Here is a 17,561-nt window from a genome sequence, read left to right on the forward strand (position 1 = left end):
AGAATATTACCCACCCCACTTGCAGTTTTCTGTCCTGGAGCTGGTTGCATTCAAAGTAGTTTTGTCAGGAATATCATTTTGAAAGGTGCTTTGGGATCCTTTAAGATGAAAGATGTATTCTCTGAATGTAAAACCTTTATTACTTTAGTTTTGAATTTCATTTTATTTCCTACTGGGTTTATGACTACAAGGGGACAAAAAGTAGCTAGAGATGTCAGACTGTTTCAAACCTCTAAAGAGAGTATTTATAGCCTGGTGTTACATATGAATCAATTGTGTGAATATTTTTTTCTTTTCATAGGCAATTGCTATCATGGAAGTAGCACACGGGAAAGATCATCCATACATTTCAGAGATCAAAAAGGAATTAGAGGACCACTGAGCCTTTGAATCTATGCAATCCTTCAAACCTTTATTTAAAAAGCCTTGCTATGGAAACCTTCAGGAGTGCTTTGAAAAGTGGTAGAGTATGAACACAGTTCTGTCCTATAATTGGAATGACAAACACACTTAGGGCTTGTAAAGTGTTCCTAGTTTCCACACATCTACACTTGCCTTTTTCTTTTTTTTCTCTCTCTCTTTTTTTTTTTTTTTTTTTTTTTTTTTTTAAGGAAGCATTGGTGGTTTCTTAAAGGTTATGGCTTTTGACAGCTCGTGCAAAAAATCATCATTTTTTTCTTCATGTATTTTCCTGTGTATTTGTGTAAAGTAAATAAAGTGGTCTTGACCCCCTCTTGATTCGGCTTGTACACTTACATGGGTGCAATAGTTCAGTGACATCTACTTTTACCTAAGGTGTTTCATTTAATCTGACAAATAATTAGCAAAAGCTGTACTTTTTTGTTGTGATTTAATATCCAATTCCTCCTTTCACAAATCATTTTTGTTTGCAGTGGCTTAGCTGAGAGAAAGGGAAAATAGGGGTGATGAATTTTGTGTATTGTGCCGGAAAGCCAGCACAGCTAAGGACCTAGACCTCAGCATGTCTTGTACAGAGAACACTGCCACCTACCTCAGAGCTCAAAGGCTTGCACAAGACATGAACAGTGCAGCTTCTGGCTTTTTTAATCCCTTTTACAAGTTAAGGGGAATTTATTGCAGAGGGGAGCTCATTTTTCCTTATAGCCATACCTTTGCCTCCAGTGGATTAAAACTATTCTATTAATATGTTAGTAATTACTTTTAATAGAGGAACAAGAACATTTTCTGAGCAAAAAATCCAGGACTTACTTAACTTTCTTGGAGGGTTGTTTTCTCCATTTAGATCAATGGTAGGAGGTTACTTGAAGGATGGGGAAGGAAAAGGAGGGAGACTAGGGCTGTGCGCCTCCAGCACCAAAGTTGAAATATATTGCACAGTAAAACTGCATGACCATTCCTTACTGCTTTCACAGCTTATAAAGTATGATGAGAAAGAGAACACATCACCATTAAGAACTTCATCATATTTTCTTTCTTGTAAGCACTGCTCTGAAAACTGCTAGAGTACAAGGGTTTGTCAGCTCATTTTGCTGAAAGCTTTCGTTGCTCTCTAGCCAGCAGTTGTTGCTGGAGTACCTAAAACTGCACCAGACCTTATGATTCCAGAAAGCCAAGCCTAGGAAGAGGGTACCAGCTGACTATTTTTATCCTAACTTTAGGTTGTCAAGTAAAGTAAACCCTTGCCCAGGGAAACAGCATGTTTATTTCAGAAAGTCTGTCCAGAGCCCAGACTATACTTGAACACTAAAGAATCAGATTAGCCTAGCATGAGCACCAGTAGGAGCCTTGCCTCTGTGAAATTTGGATAACTGTTTATAGAACGTTCCTCAAAGCTCACTGTGGCTCTGGCTGTGCCTATCAGTTTAACATGGGAAACTAAAACAAGCGCAGTAGGTGCAAATACAAAACCTTAACTTGGTACAAGGAAAGAACACAAGCATAGTTTTCCTTGAAAAAAAATGGTTTATTGTGTAGTGTGAATATGAAGGACAGCCTTACCAAAAAAACCTTAGTGACTGAAGACTTTCTCATATTTGCAAAAGCATATAAGAAACTATTTACACAAAGGCAGTGAAAGGGGTAAAAAATTATTGCTGTCAATTAATGCTGAATAGAACTTTTTATAAAGAGAAAGAAAAGAAACAGTGCAAAAATACTGTCAAAAGTAATCAGTTCTATACACAAGATAAAACTGACAAGCATAAGCTTATGTACTGATATGAATAATACATTAGAATATAAAATAGCATGCATAGATTTTTCTTTTTTAAAGGCTTTCAATAGCATAGAATAGTTCTGCCATTCAGCCCTAACAGGAGGGAGTGGGGGGCAGGAAGGGCATATAACTGATGTCTCAGTTCTCTACAAAATGTGTACATACAATGAGGTTGTGAGATTCAGATCACTGTTCTGTGCTAAACTGTCATGTACAGAATTACAGAGCAAATAAAACAGGAAGCATCAAAATACTGAAGTAAAACAGGACAGTAAAATCCAGTGACATAAAACTTACTTAAACATGTTATTTCATTTAACAGCTGTCCCACACAATTACATATGGGAATATTACAGTCATCTGCATGTGTAAACTTTTTTCCTTTGTAAAATAGCCAAAGAAAGGTACTTTACTAATGAGGAAAACATATTTTCCATATGGAGCAATCTCAACAGGATAAACATCTTATTAACAGTGTTTCTGGCACTGAAGAATTGTTTTCTTTTAAAGACCAACTAGCAGCAAGAAAATACTTTTATTTAACACACACAAAAAGGAAGTACTTATAGATGTAATGTATAATTAAGTTGTGGAACTCACCAACACTGGACATTGCAAAGGCCAGAGGAATAAACGGGTTCTAAAGAAAAGATAATGCGATTCATGGAAGATGGATCAATCAGTAGTTATTAAGCACTGTGAGCAGGATAGAACTTTTGCCTCAGGAAGGCCCTAAAGGATGGGGTGCCAGATGTGCTAGTGGGGCTGAGCACCCTCTTCCAGATGCATTCATATTTCTTCCTTAAGTGTCAGCTACCAGCCCCTGTCCAAGACAGGGTGTGACCTCCAACCTGCCATGGAACTAGTTTGTGGGAAGCCTTCTTCTTCTGTTCCTGCCTGCCTAATCAGGGAACACTGCCCCTGAAATATCTGGAGCTGTGTGTCCAAAACACTGAGTCCTTACGCAGGTGATTTAGAAGAGTAAACATATTAAGCACTATATTCATTTCAGGGATCAGCTGAAGTATTAGTCTTTCCCTTGCTGTTAAATAGCACTGGGATTCTTCAGTGAAAGCTGCTATTTTACCGCTGACTTCCAGTTCACCCTCCAAAGGCAAAGTCCTGCTGTTGTAGTGTGTGGGAAGCTCTCAGTGAGGGTGCACATAAAGCACAGGCAACAAAACTTCAAACAAACACCAACCAAAAAATGGGTGAGAGGAACCAACAGAAGTTAGTCTAAGATACTCTAAAAGCACTCACAAAATTTATTTACTTTAAATATTTTTATAAACACTGCTATTTTTGACCTGTGCACTAAAGGTTTTGTTTCACAATCTAACAATACTTTATCTATGCTTAAGACCCCCATCTTCTGTTGTTTGCCCAACAACCCAAGCAGCCAGCTGCTCCCTGCCTCACATCACAGCCCCTGCATGCCAAGGCTGCATGCAGCTGCATGTATAACATCATCCTCCTCTGTAAAGACTCGGATGGCATCTGTAGTTCCCATAGCACCAGATTCTACAAGAAAACCTCTCTAGAAGGCTAAGAACAAGCTGGAGAAAATTGCCTTTGGGATTTTGGACTTGCAGCCTTTCTCTTGTTGGCATTAAAACCCATCTCCAAACTCCACATGACTTGGACTATACATCAGCACATTTATATCCTTTTTTGTAGAGAGGTGGCCAAATGATGTTTTCATGTAGTGCTTCCCTTTCAAGGTTAGTTCTGGTATTTGCTCCTTCAATATGATGCATCCTTTAGTTCATGCAGTGGGTGCCACCCTAGCTCTCTGGCTGTAAAGCATTCTTTTCCACAAAGACAAGCAACAAAATTTAACTCTGACCTCTCTCCGTGATGCATGAGAGCTGCTACAGGAGGAGGTATCAGCCATACTGATGCTTCCACTTTCTGAGCACACAGCTGACAAACTGTTAGCGAGACTGACAACAGCTAATTCAGTTGTCACCTCCTCCCAGGAGACCGGTGGGAAGTCAGCTGTTGAGAATGCAGCACAGTCAGTAGCTGCTGAATTTTCCCCATAGGTCTGTGTGCTATAGCCAAGTATGAGATTGCCCATCAGCATCTATTTTAGAGTTGCTTGTGGGCTACACAGACACAGCAGGTATCGGATCAAAAAATAAAGTATTTGCTTAAAATGACCATCTCTATTGAATCACTGAGACTTACTGATTCTTTTCCAACCTATGTTTTGCCACTTGCATTTCTGCCTGTTTAAAAGAAAGTAATTTTTTTTTAAAAAAGCTCTTGAAATCATGTAAATATTTAATAATATTTGTAGCTGAGGCAACTGATTTAAGTGGAACAGAAATGTCCTTCAATATACTTTTTATAAAGGACTGCATTAGCAGTAGGTTGAATAAGTTCCCACAGATGGGTCTCCTGCCAGCTGAAACTAGTTAGGGAAAAGGTATCCCTGGTGAGGCTGAGCATTTAGGGTCCCTATATACCTATATAAGAGAAAGTTTGTGGGAACAAGCTTCATCTTTCCTCAGGTAATCAGAGCCAAGAGGTGCCAAAGCAGGCCTGTGGAGGAGCTTAAACAAGTAGGACCTGAGCAGCTGATGTCCACCATCTTCCAAGTGCAGCCCGTGGAGGACAGAAACAGGATGCCCACAGCACTGAACAGTGTCAGAAGTCAGCTGTCATCTCTCCCATCGCTGATGGGACAATGTTAGGCATGAAATGCTCAGACCGTAACTTTAACCAACAATTTGATGCCAGCAACCTCAATACTATTATTGAGGTAAGAGTTTAAAGGGAAAAAAGAAAAAAAAAAAAAAAAAGGGCGTTACATACAGATGAAGAGTACACAAAAAGGAAAACCTACACAATGGATTCCCAAGTCAGGCTTACTCATCCACTCCAAATTCTCTCTTAGAAAGAGTCAGGGAGCATAGGCTAAATGTGCCAGACTGCAACGCAGGTGCCTTGGCAGAAGACTGCTTGTGTCAAACTTTTTAAGGTGCAGCTCCATTCATTGACCATTGATGCATCTTTGTGAGATTTTCCATCCAGACTTTACTCCAAAAGGATGAAACTTGTCTCGTAGAACTTACCCACTGTCATGCTTTGATATTAAAAGAACCCCATGCAACACAACATATAGCAACTCCAAACTGTCCTCCTTTTCTACTTATGGACTCTGCTGTTAAAGTCTGCGGGACAGAAACTAAACAGTACTGTTGCTTTAAGTCTCATGCATTCATTTCTGCTATGACTAATAAAATTGGATGCAAAATGCATTTTCCTGTCACTCCCTAAAGGTTAGGAAATACTGCCCAAGCAATTTTGGTCTGATAAAACTACAACAGGTTCCAAGTCAGAAGGTTCAGTTTTTCCCCTACAAAACTGTATCATATTTCAATCATAAAACATCGGCATGCTGAGGTTTGGTTGCAAGCTGGGGTGGAAAGGAACCTCTGAAGACATGCACCAGCCCACTTCACTTATGATATTAGCAGATCTAGTCAAGATAAAATCTAGTAGGAAAAAATACATTGAAGTCAGATGAAAGGAAAAAGTTTAAAATTACCATCCTTTGACAATGAAAGGGGAAAAACTGAGTCACATTGGCCTCTACCTACCGTACCAGCCACGTTAGGAGTTAATTGGAAATGCCTGTTTACTACCTGGCCACTTATTTGGCTCATTAATAGGCACTGACTTAATTTGGAAAGGATTTTTGGTGCCATTTTGTAATTAATATTTTTCTAAGACACCTATGATGCATCTTTGCATAAAGAACATTTGCTTAATTTTCTTCCTTCCCAACACAGCTCTTTATGTTCTCTTATGCAATAACTTTCCTGTGCTCACTGTAGAAACAGAAGTATATGTTTCAGCCAAGAAAAGCTGAATAATAAGACATAGAAAGAGATTCTTTTCCCTCCTGAGTTTCTACTTCTCACATCCAAGTGGAGCAATGGGACTTGACAGCTCTGAGTTCAAACTTAATTCATCATTAGGAAATTATTCAAAAAGTTATAACGAGATAACTAATTTAATACAATTTGCTTCAAGGTTTATTCCTTGGCTTGCTTCCCAGATATAAAGCATCTCTGTGCAATTATCATGCAGATGCTGCTGAAAAGACTTTAAATGGTTGCTGCTAATTTAACAAGAGATATGTTGGCATTGCAGAAGAAATTAGAGAAAAACTGAAGTTGACTGAAAACTCAACTGATCCCTAAAAGGAACATAGTCAAGATATTACAGCTAAGTAACTCACCATTTGTTGGTAGCTAGAAGTCTCCACCAGAATCCTCGTCACCTCATTAGGCCTGTATTGCAGATTATCAAATCAGCACAGCGCAGTTTAAAATACATTTAAGAAACATTCCGGTACAGAGCCTTAGCTTAAGCTCCCACTGATTTTAGGGAAAGGCAGGTGTGTAGGTCCCTTTAGTGCTGAAGTTGAGAGTGCTTATAGGCTTCGGCCTTTGTACATTGACCAGCGGTTTGGAAGTGGGGATGCAACAGAAAAGGAATGGTGGGACTAAAAGATTAAATTTATCTGGGAAAGGGATACCAAGAAAGATAATTTCACCACGACAGAGTAACTGTGTTGCATCACGTGCCCCAAGAGGCCGCGAAATCTCCACCCATGGAGATTTCTGAAACTGGATATGACCGTGGGGTGAGCAGGGCTGGGACCAGAGACCTCCAAGGCTCCTTCTCCAGCCTGATCCGACAGGATCTCTAGCGATCCGACAGGACTGCCGAGTGGAAGCAGGGTGGGACTGCCCGCAGGAGGGTAAGAGTGTGCGGAAACAGGAAAGAGGAGTCAGCGTGAGGAGGGGAGCAACCTCAGTGCAGGAACTTTCCATCTCTTACACCAAAAATAACAGTGCAGGAGTCACACCACAACTTGCTAAAGCTTTTTTTTTTTTTTTTTTTTATTTTTTTAAAAGTGCAGTTACTATCACTTCTAAATAACTGTAAGTAAATGCTGCAGTGTGTGCACGGTAAGGTAATTCATAACGCAATTTACTCCAGTGAAATAAACAGTTTGGAGAATGGGATACGCACAAAGTTTTGCAAAACAGCTAGCCAATGCTGAGGGACAGAGGATGAGGAAGAGAGAGGAGGACAGCTCTAACTGCTGAGATACTTACAGGACACGTGGATTTTTCTTTCTTAGCTCTGTCATAGATTTCATTGCTGGCCTAGGGTAAGCCAGTTAAGAATCTGTGCCCTAATTCCCTAGTTATGCAGTGGAGGAGGTTTGTTTCCCTTTTCTGTTCTGATTGTAAACTTCAAGCAAGGACTGTTTCTCCTTTATGTATTTATACGACATCCTCCTGATCCTAACTGGAATCCCTGAACACTACCAGGATAAAACAGTAATAATAAATAGGAGGCAAAATCCAAAGTGACCAGACAGAGAAAAGGGATGATCTGTGCAATTTAATACAAAAAACACCCTAACAAAGTGAGGTTTGCCGATACCAAAAGGAAGACCGCTCCATATGTTCGTAAACCATAAGACAGTGATGGGGGAAGAATTAAGGCAGACTCTCAAGGCTAGAGCTACAGCTCTCAAGGGTCACTATTTGAAGATCTCAGAAATGGAGGAAAGACCATATTGATCATTCTGACAAAGTTCAAAGGACTAGAAATAAAATTATTACAGTGCTGAAGACAATAGTTCACATGTGAAACTAAGGCAACTGGAGATGCCTAACTTAAATGAGATTCCTTTTCTACAGGAGGTGAGCCTCAAGGCAATAAAACTTTCAGTGTAATCCATGAGAAGGTGCTTGATTTGATTTTTTTTTCAGCTGCATTTAGTTGAAATTCCTCTGCTGTTCAACCCACCACAGTTCCTGGAAAGACCCACTCACTGACTTCGGCCTGCTCTGGGTCACTGCACTTCACCCTGCACTGCTTCAACCCTTATGAATCCCTTCAAGGATGGCAGACGGTAGCAAAGGCCTCATTTAAAAGATCCAATATTGCTTTTTTCCAGGACTAACCTAAAGCCGTAATTCTTGTGGAATTTGATCCATTTAGCACCCAAAACTCTCCGCCCTCACAACGTCCTGTGTTTGAGCCCTCTGTAATGTGCCCTGCTGCAGGTGCAGAGGCTCAGGTCTCCCTGCCCCAGGACCGTGTTCCCTCAGCTTCCACTCGTACAGAGCTGTAGCTGACATCTAGCAGGTCTTGTTTTTACCATGGAAACCACATGTCTGGGTCCAAAATGTTCTTATGTGAGAAAAAGCCCACTGCCAACTTCAGAAGCTGTGTAGCAAAATAAAAGCCAGTAAACTACCTTTACAAAGGATTGCTTTCCTTATGGACATGTTACAATGCAGACCAGTCATGTCAAATGTGGTTCAATTTGAGGGTCACTATAAGTTTTACAAGTTATTAAAGTAATTCACAAGTTATTTCAAGAAAAAAATAAATTATATCTTGTATAAAATAATCCATGGGAGACTTTAGTAAAGAACAATCATTCCTTACTTTCAAGACAACTTTAAAAAGTGCAACATATGCACACAGTGTTGTCAAAGCAGTTCCCCTTGTTCATCTGTAAGGTGGAGGCCAGATCCACAAAGCTGAGTCTGGGATGTTTGAAAAGGTTAAATAAGTCTGGAGTTTTGCAGGAACTGGATGAGCACTTGGTAGACAAACTTGTACTGGGCTATGGTCTGGATCATAAACATTCTCTGCTCCCGCAGGTGTCTCAGCATCACAGGAACATCCACTTTCTGTAAAAGAAAGGGAAAAAAAAGCATAAGGATGCCGGTTCATTAAATCAAACAATCATTTTCTCAAATATCAGTTATCTGACACAGGGAACTATTGTAGTTATATAATGTAATGAATTATAACCAACTCTAGTGAAATACTACAAGTTTTTTTCCCCACCAACTTTCATTTCAAGGAGTACTACAGTAGTATATACAGGTTACTGTGCATCCGATGCTTTCCCCACTAAAGCTTACAGGAATTTCTGGATGGATGTAAATGGGAAGATGACCAAAACTTGTCTTTCAGTTGTGTACCACTGATTACCTCTCAGCAGATCATCAGCTGAACACGTAATAAAGGGCTTCTTCTCTTTGGAGTTTTTTCTGCTTCAACATACATATTTTTCATCTTAGTAAAATAAACCCAATATATCATATTATTTCAGGTTAAAGGCTAGATTATAGCAGGAAGGTCTAGTACAAAACTTAAAAAGCCAAGATTATATAGCTCAGTTCAGACTGTACCACTGAGTGCATCAACAGGCCCTGTGGCCACTTGCATGCTGCGCTCTGATCCGTGGTCAAACTTATTCATAGAGGGAGGATCTGAGAGATTTTTCAAATGGCAAGCAGGCATCAGGATCATAAGAACAAAGGTTCCTTGGACAAAATTAAAAGTGCAGGTAAATATACTGATCCTTCCACTGAAAGAGAAGGCAACTCCTGTCACCAAAAGATCCAGAAACTCTGACACCTGACCTCCCACAGCCAAGTCTACACTAGTAAATAATGCTCCAGAAGAAATACGTCTGTAAAGTGAAATGAGGACCCAGTATCCACAGTACATGTTTTGCAGACTTCAAGCCAGCATTGGTCTGTTACCATCTACTGAATGTCCACTAGCAGCTGGGACACTTTAGGTGTTCTCCAAGCAGGCATCTTCCAGCTTAGTTTCAAACAAAAGAAATTCACTCCCGTGCCCTGAAAATGCTCTGCAACAGGAACTAAAGCACACTAAGTGGGGACGGATCAGGAGATCTGCTGTGAAAGTACACCCCTCGCCCCATCGAGCACACTGGGGCACAGGCACCCTATAATGGTCCGAATTAAAAAACAAATGAGTTTCGTGAAACACAGGCCCATGAGGTAAAGCATTAGAAATCACTGCAAATTTCATTAGGTGTTACCATCGTATCTCCAGCATTTAGGGAGCAAAAAACCGATGATGTTATTGTGTTTTATCTCTTACAACAGGTACATAAGGAGATATTCAGAAGTCATTGAGCCATAAAGCTCAGCCTGCCAGGCTGAAATTCAAAGAGCGTGTAATATGACCCAAGATGAGGGATACAAATTTTCTATGGCAGCAGTAAATGCAAGCACTAAGACACATGCTTTTTTTGAGGAAGCCCTTAAGCAGTTCAAGATATAAAACTGAAAAACAGTTACTCTATCAGGCAACACAAACTGCATTTTGCAATGCCAGTTTGCCACTGCAAAAACACAAAAAGGAACTTAGCAAGTCTTTTGGCTGAGATGAGAAATGTTACAAGCACGATGCCTGGACAAACGGACAGAGAAACAAATTAAGATTGCTGCTAACCCTTGGAGGTGCAACTGAGCACGGAGTGTGCTTCCATGCACACTGGAAGTTTTCTAGAAAGTTTAAAATAAAAATTATGCTGCATATCCATTTCTGTCCATATATATCAAACTTTGAATCTCCATTGCATGTAAACAAGCCCTAACTCATAGGCTATCACTTTCTGAAAACAAGGCTAAATACTCTCCCACACACCCCAACAAGCTGTTATAAAAGGACATCTCTAGAGAGTCAACAAGCGTAAAGATTTGTGATAAGTAATGTCATATTATTTTCAAACAGGTGCAAAGGAAAATGTAAGCTCTTTCCAGTGAACTCGGCTAACTCAGAGAAAGCCTCTCCATAGACTCGGATGCTTACAAAAGCCACGCGGTCCTTGCTGAGCAGAGTCATGCGCAACCTGATCTCACCTGAGCGACTGCAACAAAAACACAGGCCAGCTTCGACCTGCACGCTACGTTCCTCTCTCAGCGGTTCAGTGCTTGACAGCGTGTTGATTTTTACTGGGCACACAGTGATCTGTGCACCTCCTCAAAATGGATTAGGCTTTGACTTATCTCAGAAATGAAAGAAAAACTCATCCTGCCTATTCAACCTTGTTATCTGCAGTCTACTTAGCATTTTACTCCAGGTAAGCAGAATCTTCAAGCTCACCTTCATCACAACGTACGTGTCAAAAAAAGACATGTAATCCTTTGCTAAGGTGGCATTTTCAAAAAGAACAAACAAAAATGTTACTCATTTCTGACTCCCAAACTAAAAGATCTCCCCTATGAAAAGGCACTGCAGCTGCAGTCATGAGTTAACGTTCCAGTGCCAAGGCTGAACTAGAAGTTGGTAGAGCAGGATCTCAATTACTTTCTTGTTCTACATGTCTACAGCAGTAAGGATGTAATGATGTGACATATTACTTACTATACAGCAAGTTACTGAAATTATATCCCTGCAATAAGATAGACAGCTTTAGACTCAACCAGCAATCGCCTAGAAGCCACAGTGACTGAAGCTGTACAGAATTTGATTAGACATGGCTTTTTACCTAAACCTGAAACCTCAGACTCAAGAGTTCTGGTTTTAGTTCTAGCACTGCTGCACACTTTGCAAGATGGTCTGTATGAGGATTTTCAACCTCCCTCCCCTTTTTTCCTTCACTGCTAGAATGTTAACACTAATACATCTACTTACTAGGACACTTCTGAGGAAATAACCGATTCATAAGACTAAAGCATTTTAAGTAGCAAGTCATTTTATTTCAGAAAAAAAACCCCAATTAATCCTACTTCAAAATAAACCAGCAGAACTGCTGCATGAAAAGGAACCCTCTCTGTGCTGAATGCAGTGTCTGTCACAAACTGAAAACATACTGTCAAGATTTTAAAATTTTTTTAAATTAGGTTTAACAAACCAAAAAATATTAACTTAGTACAATCTAGAGCAATGAAGCCCTTAAGGAAAATTGTCTTTAATATTAATGATGATTTTCACCATTAATCAAGACAAAAGGATGCTTTAATTAAGGGACATCAGAGAAATCACTTATTCTTGAGCACTAGTGAAGCTGATGAGAATTCTTCTGAATGTCAAGGCTCACCCCCCATGCTCAGATGTTAGGTACTGCCTTTATCTTCACTTGTTACTCAGCTACTCTTTGCCAAACAGGTGACTTCTCTAAACCGCAGACAAACTGAGGCGGCCAGAACATGTTGCACAACTGTTAGCGTTTGTTCCTGGCACACTATTAGCATACAGGTTACTATAAAGCAGACACAGCTACACTGATGCTCGCAAGCCATTCAGGTATGGCTCTTGTAACTACCCAGATTTCCTTCTGGCGTGCAGAAATTTCATGGCTGCTGTGTGAACACCAGATGCCATTGCATAAGGAAAGAAGTCAAGCAGGCTCAAGAGTCAGAGCTGTTGCCCTACACAGGAGCGGTTCCTGAACAGCAGTCAGCACAGGAAGGCTGCGGGATTCCCAAAGCACATATTGTGGGTCCTTTCTGTCTGGGCCAGCACTTCTTCCCCTTCCTCCCCCACCTACCCTACCCCCAAATAAAAAGGAAAGGAAAAAAGTGTAAACTGTGACACAGATCTACAGGACAGCTTCACCTCTAGTGAGGCCCAACCAGAGTTGAAGGAGGTTCATCTCGGATGAACTGAGCCCAGGATTTCTAGGTGATCTTGTAACCACAGAATGATGAGCTGCTGGAGGGGGATAACACAGTAGCAAACAAAAAAATTACTTCTTGCATCAACTTTTTTAAAAATAGTGATGAAAAGGAAAGTGCACTAGTACCTGCCTGCTTTAGAATGCACAATTTTTAATAAGCCAGAAAGCTGCACTTTGCATTGTGCCTTGCACAGAAAGGCTCCAATCTATAACTCCTCTATGGTAACATAGAAAGTAGGTGAGCATTTCAGGTGCGTACATCCAGTCTTCCCAGAATTTCAAGCAACTCATCCAGTGGATGATTAATGGGAGGGGCAGATGATACATGTCTACTTGTCACTCTTGCTGCATTCTTATCTCTACAAAAGGTTTTGGTCTTCAAGCAGTTTCTTTGGCAACAGAAATCCCCAGTTTCAATAGCTGTCCTGTTGAAACTGTGTGGCCCGTTGTTATTCAAGATGTGATGTTCTTCCTGGACAGTTCCCCAGTGACACAGGACACAGATGAAAAGCAAGTTGCTACACATGGTTACTCTGCTGGTGCTCTTATTCTTAACTCCGGACTGTATTACTAGTCTTCTAATATTGGCTGCAGTTCCTAAAGCCCTATTCCCCAACATAAACGCACCTTTTTCTTAAGATAAAATTTTGTTCCAGATGAGATTAGAGACAATACAAGAGAGAGGAGGGAGTCCAATGAGTCCATTTAGAGAGCAGAAAACTTTAGTTCAAAGAGCAAGGAAGGTGACATTATTTTCTAGCCTCTCTCAGATAGTCCTTGTGAACACGCTGTCTCGAGACTGTTAATTAAACACAGGTATGAATTAGACTAAATTCTTAACAGAGAGAAAACCCTAATTTGGAATGTATTAAAATAATACCAATAAAAATGCATAATATCAACTCAACAGAAAACTACAAGTAACCTGCCATGGGAAATCTCTGCCTGTTGCGCTTAAGGGCCTTGTCTCACAAAGGTAACAGAAAGAAAGCACTTAAATGCCTTTTAATTTTAACCTCAGAAATGTAGCTGGTTAGTCAAGGAACGAGCTCAGGGTTTGTCTTGAGAAAGAAGGTGACTTACTTCATTATGCTCCAAGCACCCAATCATCAGTTCTGTTAGGATAACCACTCCGGTCCTTCCTACCCCTGCGCTGCAGTGAACCACGATAGGAGGGTTGCAGTTGTTGCTGCTGTCCAACACACTGTTGGTGTGGCGACGCACTGACTGTATCTCCTCCAAGTAAGCTGCAAGATAAAATGCAGGCAAGGTTGCAAACATCTCTATGTCTAAATGTAAAAACTGGGAAAAAAGAATATGGAAAAGTCATTCTTTGTAAAAGTGTCAATAATTTACATTTTTTACAACATACTAATTATTTTGGCCAGGGTGCAGCGAGCAGCACTGAATCCAGCAAGTGCCAGCTGAGTGTCAATTATTACTTGGGAGTCTGCTCCTTTAAATTAAATAGTTATTTTAAAAAATTAAATTCTGGTTTCCCCTCTGCAAATCTCCAGGTACTCTAGGCAGATAATTCTAGACATTACTTAGAACAACTCCTGCTATTAACAGGCTGGGATCAAAACAACAGCTAAGTCCCGTTGAAACTACTGCCTGTCAAAGCCACTATTGGATGGGAAGCAAGCATCCATCTGCCCTGTTTCATCCTCCCTCCCTTCTAGAGTGAGACAGATTCTCACCCACCTCTCTGCTCAGGGTTTGTTTCTCAATAGCTATGAGGCCTTCTGGGAGCTCACTGTCTTTGTTTTCCCTGAAGCCACTTCTAGAAAGTGCATGACTCAAGAACAATTGTCTTGAGTGGCTGTTCAGTGGGTTCCTGGTTTTGTTCAATGCATTCCACTGTCAAACCGCACAGAGAACCTTACGTACTGGAAGCTCACCTGGTTAGATAAACACACCATAAACTACAAGTCCGACTCTGGCCTCTAAACATTGTTCCAGCATAGTCTAGGTGCGTGATGAAGATAATGGACCTCATCCAGAAAGATATATGCAGATGCATAACTCTTAGACACTTAGCTTCCCACCAGTTGGAGTGGGAAGCGAGATCTGAGCCAAACTCTCCTGCCCTGACTCTTGGTGTCACGGCACTGCAGCCTGAGCAGTCCTTTCGAGACAGGCAGGCTGTGGCTGGAGGCTTACCAACATCAGAAAAGCTGCATTTTAATGCACACAGTGAAATGGGACTGTATGTGGTGGCAAACAATGGGAGGACAGAGGAAATGGGGACAATCAGGTTCCAATTACTGCCATGCCCAACCACAGCTACAGGCGTTGGTAGGAGAAACAAAGCATGAAACAAACTAGGAATTGGGCAATAGCTTTGCCTGAAAGACAAGATCCCATGGCACTCCTTTGCCAAAGCTGAAATGTCATTTTTATTTTCTGTCCTGCTGACAGAACTGGGAAAAGGAGGACATAGTTATTTACATCAAAGCTTATACCATGCAAAGGAGAGCAGACCACTAAAGGACTGTAGCTGTGTCAAGACTCAAGTGGAACTAATGGACTTTGCTGAGAGAGGACAACTTAGCTGCAACAGAGCTATGCTGCTGCAGCTGCAAAGCTTTCAGGAACTAAGAGGGCAGGCATCTCCAACGCATCAGTACACCACGTACAGATTCCTTCAGTGGTAACTTAAAGATCTCTGCACCACACTACTGTAGTGCCAGAGATGTGGCTTTATTTAAATAACTGTTGAATTCCTATTACTTAATATGGTAGTGTTTATTACTTGGTAAGAAGTAGGAAGTGTTATTAACTCATTACAGATGAATATAACGGCTCTATATTCAGAAATGCAGGAACCAGGACCCTATTTAAATGGGAAGGCCCTTAGCATTGCCTGGGTACATGTGGTTAGAAGAGTGGCAGTGAGTTCAAACTTACTGCATATGTGACGGAACCCTCTGCTCTTTTGCAACAAGTCCAATGCCTCTGGACTACTAAATGCTGGGTGTCAGCAATAAGGGCCTCCTATGAAACTGGAGGAGTTGTGCCATATTTCACGAACATCTGAACCTCTCTCACCCAGACCTCTCTAATCACATTTGTGTGCAGCCTAGTATCTCCTACACTCATTAGGTAGCTGGGAAGTGGCAATAACTTATACTGACAGATCAGCCAGCAGAGGTATCCTATTATTTGAAATTGCCTAAGCCTTTAGCACTGCTGCTGCCTCTGATATTTCCTCCTGTTATGTCAGGTCTTTCAGGACCAAAATCCTCAATCACCTTAGCTCCTACCTCTTGAATTCCACTTTTTTCTCCAAATTGCAGCAAAGTACAGCCTAGTTGAGGCCTTTGTATGCCACAGCAATAACCATTTAATATCAATCCCAGCTGTAACTAGGTGCAGTGAACTGAAACCAGTGCGAGCAACCTTTGCCTTGATGTATTTTATCATGCAAGTTAAAGAAATCTTACATAAAAAGCCTTGGACTTCTTCTGGACACCCATGGTCTGGCCAGTCAGTATACTGCAAATGCCACACTGTCCTCTCTTGTCCAGAGAGAAGATGCTTGACCTTCAGACCAGTAGTCGCATAGCAGCCGGAGTCTGTGCGGAACTTAGTTGTCACCTTGAACTTCCCGTAAGTGGCTGAGCTGTGCTTAGAGCCCAGTTTAGGCCAATAACGATGACTTTTACTTCTTCCTCCCTCCTTAAAAGCAAACAAACGAACAAACAAGAAACCAGCCATTAGTTCCTGCAATTATAATTCTTTACGAAGGGCATAAAAGTCTGCAGATAAGCCAAGTATTCTTATTTCAAATTACTGGAAGAGTAAAGAGCATCCCACAGAGTAATGAAGATTAAAACTTAAAACTCTTAGCCATATAAAATTTCTAAGTGTAAAAATGCTTGAAGAACTAACTCTTGTCTTGTGGTGAAAGCCAGCTACTGCCTACAACACCTCAGTAAATATCCTCCTCCTGGGGAAGCCTTTCATTTAAATGGAAGGAGAAGTTGCTGAAGAGAATCTAAGTATCTCTTGTTGGTCAGCCTTGGGAACTGGACAGTGACTTGATGTGCTGTGGCACTTCCTGTATTTGCTAAAAGCAACCAGCCATAAAGCTGAATGCAGTGTTAGTTAGCAACGTGTGCCAGTTTTTATAACATAGCACATAGTTCTTGGATTACAATAGAAATAACTGTTTCACTTGGCATAAGAATAAAAAGGTTGGTTTTGTTTGGGATTTTTTGTTACATGGACACTTCTGCGGAAACAACAGCTTCTGGTGTCTTTTCAGCTGATAAGAGTGACAGTATGCAGAACTGGCCCTGGACGGGGTGGAAGTCTGTGTCATTTTAACCAGGAGCAGTTCAGCGCTCTCACATTCCAATGGAAACATCTTTCTTTGGTTTGGCCAAACTGAAGTGAAGCAGGGGGAAGGGGAAGAGGGAAGCGGGGGTTCTGCTTGTTTCGCTTTAGTACTTGCCAGAGTATCAGAAAGTTACATTGTATAGTATTATAGCAGTACAGCCATATGTTCAAACAGAGTAAGAGGAAAAAGGGTTGTTGATAGAAAAAACAGGTTACTGGAGTGGAAAGTGATGATAAGAGGAGATGTGCTCACATCAGAAAGAACTGTATTCTGTGATTTAACGTACCTCTTCAGCTGTGACCATGGCTATAACATTCACCCCCTGTTCCCACACCATCTGCCAGAAGTCATGGCACGTGTGTGGCAGAGGCCCTTGGGTAGCAATGTAGTGCCACTCCTCTCCACCTACAGTAACCTGGGAGTAAGAAGGAAAAAAAAAAATACAGTCAGTGCCCAAATTCTCAGCAGTGTCTGTGCCAGAACTGCCGTTTAAACAAAAGAGATCATAATGAAACCTTTACTTCTTT

At 41.0% G+C, this 17,561-nt stretch overlaps 2 protein-coding genes across 5 annotated transcripts in view; one reads left to right on the forward strand and one right to left on the reverse strand.

The window, feature by feature from the left end:
• SMYD2 (SET and MYND domain containing 2) overlaps nucleotides 1-738 on the forward strand; it is a 30,469-nt gene extending 29,731 nt beyond the window's left edge. For all 3 annotated transcript variants that reach the window (XM_049833413.1, XM_049833414.1, XM_049833415.1), the window contains one exon: nucleotides 302-738. In XM_049833413.1, coding sequence (XP_049689370.1) covers nucleotides 302-382 — 81 coding nt within the window. In that variant the 3' untranslated portion in view covers nucleotides 383-738. The remainder of the gene's footprint in view (nucleotides 1-301) is intronic.
• PTPN14 (protein tyrosine phosphatase non-receptor type 14) overlaps nucleotides 1-17,561 on the reverse strand; it is a 488,901-nt gene that overhangs the window by 408,070 nt on the left and 63,270 nt on the right. Inside the window, exons 15-18 of one of the 2 annotated variants that reach the window (XR_007510092.1) lie at nucleotides 17,321-17,449; nucleotides 16,136-16,370; nucleotides 13,773-13,936; nucleotides 8,197-8,934 (exon numbers count right to left, since the gene is read on the reverse strand). Coding sequence is in view for 1 of the 2 variants with exons in the window: in XM_049833405.1 (XP_049689362.1) it covers nucleotides 8,806-8,934; nucleotides 13,773-13,936; nucleotides 16,136-16,370; nucleotides 17,321-17,449 (657 nt within the window). In the remaining variant the exon portion in view is untranslated. Of the gene's footprint in view, nucleotides 1-969; nucleotides 8,935-13,772; nucleotides 13,937-16,135; nucleotides 16,371-17,320; nucleotides 17,450-17,561 lie in introns of those variants that run through there. The other variant, XM_049833405.1, reaches the window with a different exon arrangement.

The sequence above is a fragment of the Accipiter gentilis genome, chromosome 30 (genome assembly GCF_929443795.1).
Source record: "Accipiter gentilis chromosome 30, bAccGen1.1, whole genome shotgun sequence".
In the NCBI taxonomy this organism is placed as follows: domain Eukaryota; kingdom Metazoa; phylum Chordata; class Aves; order Accipitriformes; family Accipitridae; genus Astur; species Astur gentilis.